Consider the following 13,485-nt stretch of genomic DNA (forward strand, 5'->3'; position numbering starts at 1 on the left):
ATGAGAAGTGGTTTGCTAGAGGATTCACATCGGTCTGTTCCCCCTCTGCTTTAGGTCTTCCCACTGTACTTGCACCTCAGAAGAGACTCCGCGCTATGATCCTGTCTACTTCCCAGCAGTAGAGTGCTCTTACTTGTAATTCCCTTCTTGCTAACCTGCTTGGGGGTGATACTCTCTGAGGTCCTTGTTCAGCCTCAGCCTGTGCAGCCTGCAGTGTCCCCGGGTCTCAGGCAGTTCCATTCTGCCGGGGTAGGGGGTATCTTACAGACTGGGTCCAGAATGCTTTTCCCCTTCTCTGCCCCCAGTGTTAGTGGGCCTTCACCTGTGCTGTGAAGGTGACAGTGTTGGGTTCTTTCCCCCGGTACCTTATGCTTTCAATCCATTAGGGAGATGGGGGAAAGGATCCTGGGTGGGTTTTGTGCCTTTCCTGCAGAAGCTGCCTCTCCCTCCCCAAGCATGCATCATGAGGGAGGATTTCTCAAGTTCCTCACCCTGTCTCCAGTTTTTCTCCTGAGTTTCTGATGAGGTCCTCACATGCATTATCTTTTCATTGTTCTTTTTACCTTTCTTCTCTTCACTAATTTATGTACACATGCCTTCGTCCTATGTTGATAGTTTATTTTCAACTATTTTATTTCTTACAATGTTTGATTTAATTATAAATTAGTTCTATAATCATGTACTTTTGAATTTTCATTTTATTTTCTTAGGTCTTCAAACTTATTTTTTATTTCATTCTATTATATTCTCATCTCATTTCTGAACTCTGATTTAAAATAATTTATTTTCTTATTTTTTCTACAGATGTTGCATATACAGTGAATTTTCTTTTTCTGTTATCTTGCATTTCATAATAGACTTTTAATTTTTTTGCATGCTATATTGCATTACTAATTTTTTTCTGCCTCTCATGTCTGATTTTCATTTTGTTCATGAACATGTATAGCTCTATCTATCTCTTTAATGTTGTTAATTGAGCATGAATGGTTTCTTCCTGATTCCCAGTCTATTTTCTTTGAATCTCATTATCTTGCATTATAAATTACATTTTGAGGGCTGTATTTTGCCTGAAGACAACGACAAGTGTGCTAAAGGGGTAGGGGGAGAGGAGCACAAAGCTGAAAGGGTGTGGATGAAATGTTGGGCAGATATTGTAGATGCCCTTACTCAACATCAATCACATCCTTCTCCTAGCATGCATTCCTTTGTAGCCAGGCAGGAAAACTAAAAATGACATTTCCAAGACTTGCTGGTAGTTGGTGTGGGCATGACCAATCACATGCACTTAGCCAAGGTGTAAATATGTAGAGAGGCTTCCATTTTGCTGGTATACACCACAGCAGACATGGCATTCCTGGTTCTCATTATAGCTGAAGTGCTGTATTACTACAGTCAACAGTTGTGGTGGTGGCTTTCTCACTTCTCCATTGTTGCTAAGGTGGTGCCATCCTGAAGCCAGTGGTTAGAACAATGATCTCCAGCATCCTCAGTTTCCTCATTGTGGCAAAGGCAGCACTTTCTTTGGCAAACTATTCTGCATTGTTGTTCATGCATCATAATGGGGAAAGCACCTGCTTTGTAAGCCTGCCTGATGACGATGCCAGCACCAAATAGCTAGATCAAATCCCTTTCTGCAGACGGGCTGGAATGGTTGCCATTATCTATAGCTGAAGCCTGACCTATATGCTTTGATTGAAATTCTTGGACCAGGCTACAAGGAAAAAAAAACAAATTCAAAATCATATTAATGATGAAGAAATATATTTTCCCCCGTAATGCAAGTCCAGAAGTAGGAAGGATACCAGGTTCAATCTGATCAGCTGCTGATGTCATCAGGAACTCCATTCTCCATGTTTTTCACATTTGCTATAGTCAACTCCTTCCTTGTATGGTCATAAGAGGGCAGCCTGTGATATTAGGGCCTTATGCTTTTTTGTTTATGTCTGGACAGAGGGGTGAGGGTGAGAGAGAAGCTTGCTTCTCTTTCCCAGAATCCTGAACAAACTTCTCCTTGCTTCCCTTTGACCCAAATCATCTGCTACTTCTGAATTATTCACTGGCAAAGGTCTTATTGTGAAATGATCATGAATGGCTTTAACTAACCATCAGGGTAGAATCCGTGTTGGGGAGTCAATGCCAGTGTCCACAGTAGTCATTCCTCTCTGCGCTCGCCCAGCTTTTTTTCTAACAAAGCTAGGACACAATGGGACGCTGTAAGGGTTTTTCTGTTGGGGGTCAAATGATAATCAAAATGGCTTCTACTCTTGTGAGAATTTTTATCCCCCCTTCTGGGCTGCTTGGATGTCCCCTTATACTAAGGTTAGAGATATTTGTGAGAAATTGGGGATTTCTGTGAATGTCTATCCCAACCAACAGCCCTTCAGTCCTACCCCTACAAAGAGCTTCTGGATACAGTGGGGTTCCAACACGAGATGCACTGCCCAGTGCTGTGCAGATTCTTAGAAACTTCACCTTTCTTTTGCTTAATTGCGTCTTATATATTTTTTGCTGATACTAACTTAATTTTTGTAACCTGATTTTTGCTTTGCAAAGAGATTATGAGAAGTGGCTTCACTTCAACATTTTACCTCAAAATTTTGAAATTTTAAAACATTCTTTTTACTAGTGACTTCTAGATTTATTACATTTTGGCCAGTGGACATGATGTATAAAATTTCAGGTATTTGGAACCTAGACTGTCAACTTGACCTAAAAGATCATCATTTAAAAAAAAAAAAGATTTCATATATGCTATTAAGTAGAATGCGCTCTCTTATTATTGGTTATAAGTGTACATATATATATAATTATTCATATTGTAGCCATTATATCATATAGATCCTCTCTATCCTTGGGATGTGTGTGTGTGTATGCATGTGTGCCTTTGTTTTAGAGGAAGGTGTGTGTTGGACTCCCGCATCCTCTCATCTCAGACTCCAGGGACTTCCAAACACTTGGTCCCAAGAAGAGCAAAAGTTCTCTCTTTTTCCTAATCCAAGTCTTATACATTCTTGCCTTGACATAATTGTCAATCCATATACCCAATTGACATTATAAAATAGAACACTTGTTAATCTACTGCATCTGTTACATTTATAGCACTGAACAGTTTTCTCTAAGAACAATGATTTTATGTAATTTCAGTGTACATAGCCATGATTTTTCTAAAGCAAAGGCAGTCTCTTTCAAAGTAATAGAATCTTCACCTCTGAAAAAATAAACTTCCATTAACCGTTAAATGGCTATGCCTTTACTTAAGAGAAAACAACAGTTACAAAAAATAAAATATCCCTTCACATACATACAAGTAACTTACAGCTGTGAATTTTTCTCTTTCTTAGATATACACAAAATTGTTACTGAAGGGGAGCTAAATCAATTGGCTCAGATTCGACCATTAATATTCAATTTTCGTGAGCAATCAGCCCTCAAGGATTGTTTGAAAATGCTTGAGAAAAAAGTAGCAGAATATGATATCATCCAGGAGTTTATGGTAAATATTTTGGTCTTAACGAGAGTCTATATATGATTTCTTTTTCTATATAATTACCAGAAAGTTCCCTGCCCCTTCCTCTTCCCCTCCCCTTCAATATTATGTATGCTTTTTAAAGTAATAGGTGTACATGGTAAAAAAAAAAGTCAAATAGCATAAAAGAGTATAAATGGATAGAAAGTCCCCCCCCTCCTTCCTAGGCCCCTTTCCACTATTAAGTTTGTCACGTAAATTTCCAGAAAAATTGTTGGCATGTTCTTTACTCAGTCTTCTACCCTCTTGAAAAAAATTTTACACATAAGATATGATTTCCAAATATATTACCAGCGTATATAGATGTATCTCATTCTTTTTAAGTACTGCATGGTAGTTAATTATATGAATAAATAATTTCTTTAAGTTCAAGTGCTACTTCCTTTCTAGAGCTTTTCTTCACGTGCCTTCAGGTGCAATCTAGTGCTTGTAATTTACCCTGGTCTCTCTGTACAGTGGTCACATGGTGTTTGATTACATGTCCTCTGACTATGCTGTTCGCTCCTTAAGAATGAGCCCATTTTTCTAGTCAGCTTTGTATTCCAAAATCTGGAACATACTGAATGCTCAATAAATGTTTGTTGAATTCACATTTGGTAAAGAAATTTTTTTGAAAAGAAGAATTCTTGGCGTCCTAACTATATTTTTTTCAAAGGGTAAGGAGTAAATTGTGAGGCTGTTTATTTTTTTTATTTGTTTTTGTTTGTAAAATGATTGATTTATGGGTAGGTTCTAAGAAGTGAATATTCTATATTCCTTTTTTTATGAAAGAGAAAAAAATAATGAAGTTCAGGTAGAAAAGTATCTCCAGAGAGTTTAACATTTTTTAAATCATACAACTAATTGATTAGCATCTCAAACTTGAGATATTTTATGTAGTACTTTTTACATGGGGTTCTAACTTAGAATACAACACGTTAAATAGCAGGTCACGTCTTGTAAGGGTTTAAGGATCATGAGCACTAAACAAAGGCAGAGTTCTTTCGTTTTTTGGTTACCGTAAATACACGACTTATATTTTTTACCTTTTAAAGGATTTAGAATTTAAGAATCTGCCTGGTGAGTTCATCTTTGGGAATCAACCAAGCAACAGAGAGAAAAACAGATACCGAGATATTCTTCCATGTAAGCTAAAAATGGTTTTGATTATTTTTCTGTTTACATTTGGGAAAAGGTAAAAAAAGGGTTGTATGGCTTTCTGCATAAGATGTTTTGGCCTGTGACCATGGTGAAGAGCTGTAGTAGCTGGCAGGGGTGGCCTGGGCGTATTTTAGGATATATTCTAGGATACGGTGAGGGTGAAGCCTTCTGTTTCTGGCATTTCCTCCAGCCACTGCCACAGGGCTACGTACAGCAGGGCTTCAGCGTTGTTCTCGTGCATTGCTACTTGTCAGACCATGAACCACCCAGAACGTAAAGTCCGATAGTCTGAGACACCTACCACTTTTGGTACCCCAAGCCCTGAGCACCTTCCCTAGCAATTTTATTTAGACTACAAATACAGTGGGGCTATGTATCTCCTTTTTCCCGGACAATAAAGCTATCAATCCACCCTCCAACAGAGGCTGCCCTTTGACTGTCCTGAGAGAGCCCTCCCCACTGTTTCCCTGCCCTCTCCACCCAGGTACTCACAGGATTTGTCCATCTCAGGTCGTCTGAATATCAGAAAGAAAACACAACAATACAGTTTTATCTTTGGCAGGAAATCTCATTCCATGACTCATAGTCATTTCAAAGTCAAAATTTTTCAAACTAAGTTTATCATTTCTCTTCCTCCAACTTGAGCCTCCTCCTATATTCTAAATCTTATTTAACAAAATCACCTAGCTGTTCAAGCCAGAAATCTTTGGGTCACCTGCAATATCCAAAAAGTGGTTGCAAATTCCTTTGATTCTACCCTCTTAATACCTCTAGAGTCCTCTCCCATCTCTGGATCCTCACTGCTGATGAGATTGAGACCGTTTCATTTCTCAGCTGGTTTCTGTCTTCTGTCTGCTGCCTCCCTTTCCCATCCATTCACAACAGCTACTGAGATGATTTTCCTAAAATGCAAGGCAGAACATGTTGCTCTCCTTTCGGAGCTCTTCCTTGGTGCTTTGTTGTCATGGTGAAGTTCCTTAGCATGGCTTATGAAGTTCTCCTCTGTTTGCCATAGGACTTCTTTTGATTTCTGGAATTCATTCTCTTTTCCTTGCATCCATGGCTTTGAACCTGCGGTTCTGGCACAAACCATCTGTTCTCCCTTTTTGCTGAGGTAATTCCCGCTGTCTTTCATAGCTACCTCGGCAGTGCCTTCCCTATTTCTCCAAAGCTAGGCTTGGTGATTTTCCAATAGTTGTATAGATCTGTGACCACCATCTCCCACTTACCGAACTATATTTTAATTATTTTCTTTCCTGTTTCTCCCACTAAATTTAAACTAATTATCATAAAAATCAGAGTAGAACACATTGACTGCCATCATTAGATAAATACTTTCATGTTTAGTTGGTTCATTGAGATCTAAGATAACTTTACAATTATAAAAAATGATGAATACTTTCCCAGGATGGTTAAAATAATTTATTCTGCTATCTTCTGTGGGGAGAGTATGTAGAATTACATTGATCAATACTTCTAAAATTAAGGTCATGAACCACTATTAGACATTTTAGTAGGTAATACCAACAATTTGGTGCTACTCTGAGAGGTCAGAGGTCCCAATTATATAATTTCTATTCCTGCATGTGCAGTTAGCCCTCAAGTAGACTGAAAGCAAACAGACCTTTAAAATGAGACTCTCAGGATTGTAAGAAGTTCTTTTTGGGATATAGGGCACACATAGCATTTAATCTGACTTGAATTCTTTATTCTAGGTATAAAAAGAGTGAAAACTGAAGAGATTAAAAGGTGGTAAAAAGTAAAGTTAAATTACTAAAACAAAGGGAAATCATGTTAAACTTTTTTGCTTTTCTTAAAAGAAAATAAACTGTAATTCAATCTGATTCTATTCTAAGGCCCACTGATTTATCTTCCTCATAATATAGTGTAATCTAATATGAAAATCAGCCTACTTAACTGACAATCATAAAAGCCTTCTTTGATTTCTTTACCACACATTTCTGGAATTTATAGAAAAAGTTCCTGAAGACTCACATCAAGAAATTTAGGGAAATAATTTATTTACCCTCCTCTCCAAATGCTGACAACACTAAATGGATGAACTCACATGTCTCTGAACAGTGCAAATAGTGGCAGTCTTCACTTCGTACAGTCCCAATATGTACAAATGTCAGGTACTGTGTTTCATTCAGTCCCACAACCATACGATTCACATTTCAGTTATCGAGATATATTAACTGAGTAATTGCATGAAATGACAAATGTCATTTTAGTCCACAAGTCATTATGTAAATAACAGATATGCATCATAATCAATGATTAATCATGTCACTTCTTTCAAAATATGTTGGCAATAGCTAATAGCACCTGTTACTCATTTTGCACACAGCAGAATATGTAGTTGTATTGCCTCCTTGTCTTTCAATGATAAACCCTCGTGACATTTTACAAGAGTGGATAATCAAAAGACAGAGATGAAACTGCAGTAGGGAAATGAAAGTGATGATGCTGAGAATGAAATTCGAATTGAACGTAAATGGAGTTATAGACGAAATAGCTAACTGGGGATATGTTGATACTACTGCCACTTGAGAGATTCTACAGCTGCAAGAGGCACTTGTTGAAGGGGAACTTTTTGACATGAATGAGGAAAGTGGCTGTGACCAAAAGGATATAGGTGACCTAGGAAAAGTGATGCAAAAAACTTCACATAAAGGAACTTTCGAGCTATTTCATGACAATGTAAGTGCAAAGGATAAAATAGTGGAAGATGATTCAAACTTAGAAGTTCACCAAGGCATAGGAAAAATACCCATTTTGTATTGTAAGTTGTGTGACAAAAAAGGAAAAGCATATACTGTTCAAACTACTATGGATAAATTTTTTACAAATTAAATGCTTTAATTCTCAATGTTTCTAATGGTTAAAATTACAATATTCTAAATAAATATTAGTCTTGCTATTTTTTCACCTCTATAACATGAAATAAGGGAATTTTTAATGCATTCACAAAAATTTTTAAGGGCTGTGAAACAATCACAACTTTTCCTATTGATTATTAAGATCTTTTTTATGATTTCAGCTTGTACAATCATATTTATGGCCCTGTACTACTGTGCAGAGCAAGAATGGCCTTTATTATGTAGTCCAGATATTTTCAAGTATAAAGACAGTAACTTGTATTTCTTCACAACTTACAAAACATTTTACAGGCTGAAAAAGGAGTGGTGCCACACTAAATGTCAGGTTCTCTGACTCCTGTCCTAATATTAACACCTTTTCTGTTACTTGTCTCTGGATGAGGTTCTACTCATAACTAATAAAAATAGTGGCTTAGGTTTCTATTAGTTTTCACTTTTCAGAGCATGTTTACATATATCTTATTGAATACTCTCTAAAGTCATGTGGGGGGGCAGGAAAGATGGTAATATCTGCACGTAAGGATGCAAGACAAAAAGGAAAGGACAATCTATCTTTCAACAAATGGTCTGGACAGTTGCATATTCATATGGCAAAAAGTGGACTTTGGCCTTTACCTCACATGTTATATAGAAATTAACTCAAAATAGATTATAGTCCTAATACTAGAATTAAAACCATAAAATTTCTGGAAAAGAACCTAAGAGAAAATTTTAATGTCTTTGGGTTTGGCAAAGTTTTCCTAAATAGGACATAAAAACCTTAAATTATAAAAGAAAAATAAGTAAATTGGATTTAAGCAAATTAAAAACAGTTGCTCATCAAAGCATACTATTATAAAAATAAAAAGGCAAGTAATAGATTAGAAGAAAAATACATGAAAACATTTATCTGATAAGAGACAAGTATTTAGAATGTATAAAGAATTCATTCCTATAACCCAAGAAGAGGGTGAATTGCCCAACAACAAATGAACAAAAGATTTGGGCAGCCACTCTTCTAGGAAAATATATAGATGGCAAATAATTACATGAAAAGATGCTTAATATCATTAATTATTAGGAAAATTCAAACTAAAACAATGAGATACCTCTTCACACCCACTGCAATGGAATAGAGTTTAACAGTTTCTTGTAAACGTAAGTGTATATGTACCTTATGACTCAGCAGTTCTACTTTTGTGTTTTACCTAAGTGAAGTTAAAGCATTTGCGTAAAGACTTGTATATGGATGTTCCTATCAACTTTATTTGCAATAGCCAAAAACTGGAAACAACTCAAATGTCTGCAGGTAGTTAGCTATGCTCCCAGCAAAAAATCGGGTCCCTTTGGGAGGGGTCATCTCAAGGGATAAGGAAATAATAGAATATAGAAATAAAAGAATACACAGAGATGAAAGTACAGTTTTATAAAGTATAGATTTTATAGTAGTTGGGGGAATTGGGAGACCTCCAGCATTCCTGTGAGCTGTGAGGCCAAAAGTGAAGTTTCACATCAGTATTTATTGGTACAGCGATCTGTTACCAGGGGCAACAGATTTACATAATAGCAGGTAGTTCATTTTAGGTTAAAAGTCTCCCAAAAAGCTTCTAGAGATCCCTTAGTTTACTCTATCTATGTTAGCAAATGGTTATAAAATCTTTCTAAGACAAACTTCTAAGTTCTAAGATAAAACTATCACTTAGCAGAGAGGCTAAACAGAAATATAGTGGCTCTATATTTCTTTATCTAGTTTTTGTGGATTGAGACAGGTAGGAGTGAAGCAGGAACTGTCCATGAGGCTAATTGCTTTTAGCTGCAGGTGTCTGTCTGTCGGGCAGGCACTCTTTGATCAGTTCTCACCCTGTGGCTCCATGCCAAGCTTTGTCGTACAGAAGTAGGTGCAACAAGCTGACAGGTCTGAGACCCAGCGTTGCCTTGGAAAGCCCTGACTGACCAGTGAGATGCCCTCCTGAGGTGAGGCAGCTTTTGATATGTGAACTAACATGTTCACATATTCTCTCAGGGCAAAGCTCTCCAAAACTCCTGAAACCTTACATGTCTCTATAGGAGACAGCTCTTATACAGCAGCAAATGTCCATCAGTGGGAGAGTGGATAAACAAATTGTGATATGTTCACACAATGGAATATGACCATGCAATAAAAAACAACAAACTAATTATGCGTTCAACGACATGAATGAGTCTCAAAATGATTATGCTCAGTGAAAGAATCCAGTCAAAAGAGTAGATACTGTATGTTGTACACAAAATTGTTTCTTCCAAAATTTGTATGTTGCAGTTCTAACCCCCAGTACCACAGAATATGACCTTATTTGAAGATAGGACCTTTCAAGTGGTAATTAAGATAAAATGAGGCCCTTAGGGTGTGCCCTAATCCAATCCATCTGGTGTTCTTACGAGAAAAGGAAATGAGGACATACAAGAGACACCAGGGATGCAAAGGCACAGGGGAAAGGCCATGTGAGGACACAGCAAGAAGGCAGCCAGCTGCAAGCCAAGGAGATAGGCCTCAGCAGAAACCAGACTGCCACCACCTTGATCTTTGGCTTATTCTGTATTATGTTGCTATAAAGGAATACCCAAGGCTGTGTTATTTGTAAAGAAAATAGGTTTATTTATCTCACAATTCTGCTGTCTGGAAGGTTCAAGACTGGACATCTAATGAAGGCCTCAGGCTGCTTCCACTCATGGGTGGAAGGCAAGGGGAGCTGCTGTGTGCAGAGACCACATGGCTAGAGAGGAAGCAAGAGAGAAGGGGAGGTGCCAGGCTCTTTTTAACCAGCTCTTGTGGAACAAAAGGAGTGGGAACTCAGCTCACCCCATTAGTTATCATGAGGGATCCACCCCCATGACCCAAACACCTCCCATGGAGAACAAATTATAACATGAGGTTTGGAAGGGACAAACATCCAAGCCATAGCATTCTATCCCTGGTCCCCCAAATCTCATGTTCTTCACATATTACAAAATGCAATCATCCCTTCCCAATAGTCCCCCAAGTTTAAAAGTCTGGAGTCTCATCTGAGATTCAGGGTAAGTTCCTTACAGTTGTGAACCAGTAAAATTAAAAAATAAGTTATTGGCCAGGCGCGGTGGCTCACGCCTGTAATCCTAGCACTCTGGGAGGCCAAGGAGGGTGGATTGTTTGAGCTCAGGAGTTCGAGACCAGCCTGAGCAAGAGTGAGACCCCATCTTTACTTAAAAAAAAAAAATAGAAATTAATCGGACAACTAAAAATATATAGAAAAAATTAGCCGGGCATGGTGGCGCATGCCTGTAGTCCCAGCTACTCAGGAGGCTGAGGCAGAAGGATTGCTTGAGCCCAGGAGTTTGAGGTTGCTGTGAGCTAGGCTGACGCCACGGCACTCACTCTAGCCCGGGCAAAAAGAGTGACACTCTGTCTCAAAAAAAAAAAAAATAAGTTATTTACCGCCAAGGTATAATGCTAGTAGAGGCATTACATAAACATTTCCATTCTAAAAGGGAGAAATTGGCCAAAAGAAAGGGGTAACAGGCCCCGTGCAAATCTGAAAGCCAGCAGGGAAGACATTAAACCCTAAAGCTCCAGAATAATCTCCTTTGACTCCATGTCCTGCATCCTGGACACACTGGTACAAGGGATGAGCTCCCAAAGCCTTGGCCAGCCCCACCCCCATGACTTTGCCAGGTGCAGCCCATGTCACTGCTGGCACAGGTTAGAACTGAATGCAGCTTTTCCAGGCTGAGGTGGCACACTGCCAATGGCTCTACCATTTTGCAGTCAATCCCATGGCAGCCTGGCCCCTTGGCATTGCCCTGGTGGTGACTCTTTAACTCCAACCCAACATTTCCAGTAGGAAATGCCTACTGGAATTCCAGTAGGAATTGCCTTAGAAGAGACTCTGCAGTGGCTTTGTCCCTGCAGCAGGTTTCTGCCTGGGCTTCCAGGCTTTCCAGTGCATTCTCTGAAATGTAGGTGGAAACTGCCAAGCCTCCATGTCGTCTCTTGCGTTCTGGGTGCCTGCAGACTTAACACCATGTGGATGCCACCAAGGCTTACTTCTTAGGCCTTCAGGAGCAGTGGCCCAAGCTGTACCTGGGGCCACTTGAGCCACAGCTGGAGCTGGAGTGGCCAGGTTGTGGGGAACGGCGTCCTGAGGTGGCACGAGACAGGTATGTACAGGGCAGTGGTGCCCCTAGGCCTATCTCCCCAAACCATTCTATTCTCCTAGACCTCAGGGATTGTGATGGGAGGGTGCCCTTGAAGATTTCTGAAATGGCTTCAGGGACTTTTTATCATTGTATTGACTATTAGCACCTTGCTCACTTTTAGTCATGCTAATTTCTCCAGCAAAGGTCTCTCAGCTGCATCCTGGGACTCCTCTCCTGAAAATGCCCTTTTCTTCTTTACTACGTGGGCAGACTGTGAATTTTCAAACTTTATGCTCTGCTTTTCTTTGAATTATTAATTCTACCTTCAGATCATTCCTTTGCTGCTTTAACTGATGACAAACTGTTAAAAGTAGTCAAGCCACTTTTTGAGTGATTTGCTGCTTAGACATTTCTTCCGCCAAGCATCCTCTTATGCTTGGCCTTCCACAAATCCCTAGTACGTGGACACAATGCAGCCAAGTTCTTTGCTGCGGTGTAACAAGGCTGACCTTTGCTCCAGTTCCCAATAAATTCCTCATTTCCATGTTGAGACCTTGTCAGCATGGCCTTTACTATCTATCTTTTTATCAGCATTTTTGGTCACAATCCCTTAACCACTCTCTATGAAGTTTCAAAGTTTCCCTTGTTTTTTTGTCTTCTGAGCCCTCCAAACTCTTCCAACCTCTATCCATTACCCATTTTCAAAACTGCTTTTATTAATACATTTTCAGGTATCTTTATATCAGTAATTCCCCACTCCTCAATACCAATTTTCTGCCTTAATCCATTTTGTGTTGCTATAAATGAATACCCAAGACTAGAAAATTTATAAAGAAATTTATGTATTTGTTTTTTTAGCTCACAGTTCTGCTGGCTGGAAGGTTCAAGACTGGGCATCTGGTGAGGGACTGGGGCTGTTTTCACTCATGGCAAGACAAAGGTGAGTCAGTATGTGCAGAAATCAAATGGTCAGAGAGGAACAAGAGAAAGAGAGGGGAGGTCCCAGGCTCTTTTTGGCAACCAGCTCTAGTGGGAATGAAAATAGTGTGAACTCACTCACTCCCGAGGAAAGGCATGAATCTATTAAGGAGGGATTGTTCTGTGACCCAAACACCTACCATTAGGCCCCACCTCTAATATTGGGGATCAAATTTCAACATGAGGTTTAGAGGAGACAAACATTCAAACCATAACAATCTTGAACTTCCAGCCTCCAGAACTGTGAAAATAAATTTCTGTTGTTTAAGCCACTTAGTCTGGTATTTTGTTGTGGTAGCTCTAAAAACGTAATAGCTCTTTCTTTCTCTCTCTCTAGTTTTTATTCTTAATTTCTTCTTTCACTTGATCTTATATGGAACTAATTTAAGTTTCAAGGAAGACCTTCCTCCTTCAAATTATCTGCTAAAATTTTTAGCTTGTGTGATGGATAATTTTATATGTCAACTTGGCTAGGTCAAATATTAATCTAATATAGATGTTGCTGTGAAGGTATATTTTTAGATATGATTAACATTTAGATCAGTAAACTTTGAATAAAGCTGAGTAGCCTCCATAATGTGGCTGGGCCTGATCCAATCTGTAGAAGGCATTGATAATAAAAGGCTGAAGTCTTCCGGGGAAAAAGGAATTCTACCTCTAGACTGCCTTTGGACTCAAGAATGAAACATCAGCTTTTCCCTGGGTCTTGAGCTTGCTGGCCTGCCCTGCAGAGTTTAGACTTGCCAGCCCCCACAATCACCTGAGCCAATTCCTTAAAATAAATCTCTCTCATTGTGTATATACAGCCTGTTGATTCTATTTCTCTGA

The 13,485-nt window shown here is 39.0% G+C and overlaps 1 protein-coding gene across 1 annotated transcript in view; it reads left to right on the top strand.

Annotated features, from left to right (window-relative positions):
* The first annotated feature begins 3,340 nt into the window (after positions 1-3,340).
* Positions 3,341-13,485, top strand: part of PTPN20 (protein tyrosine phosphatase, non-receptor type 20) — a 28,664-nt gene continuing 18,519 nt past the window's right edge. Inside the window, exons 1-2 of the mRNA XM_012651269.1 lie at positions 3,341-3,493; positions 4,561-4,651. Of these exons, the coding sequence (XP_012506723.1) occupies positions 3,446-3,493; positions 4,561-4,651 (139 nt within the window). The 5' untranslated portion in view covers positions 3,341-3,445. The remainder of the gene's footprint in view (positions 3,494-4,560; positions 4,652-13,485) is intronic.

The sequence above is a fragment of the Propithecus coquereli genome, unplaced genomic scaffold (genome assembly GCF_000956105.1).
Source record: "Propithecus coquereli isolate 6110/MARCELLA unplaced genomic scaffold, Pcoq_1.0 Scaffold351, whole genome shotgun sequence".
Taxonomy (NCBI): domain Eukaryota; kingdom Metazoa; phylum Chordata; class Mammalia; order Primates; family Indriidae; genus Propithecus; species Propithecus coquereli.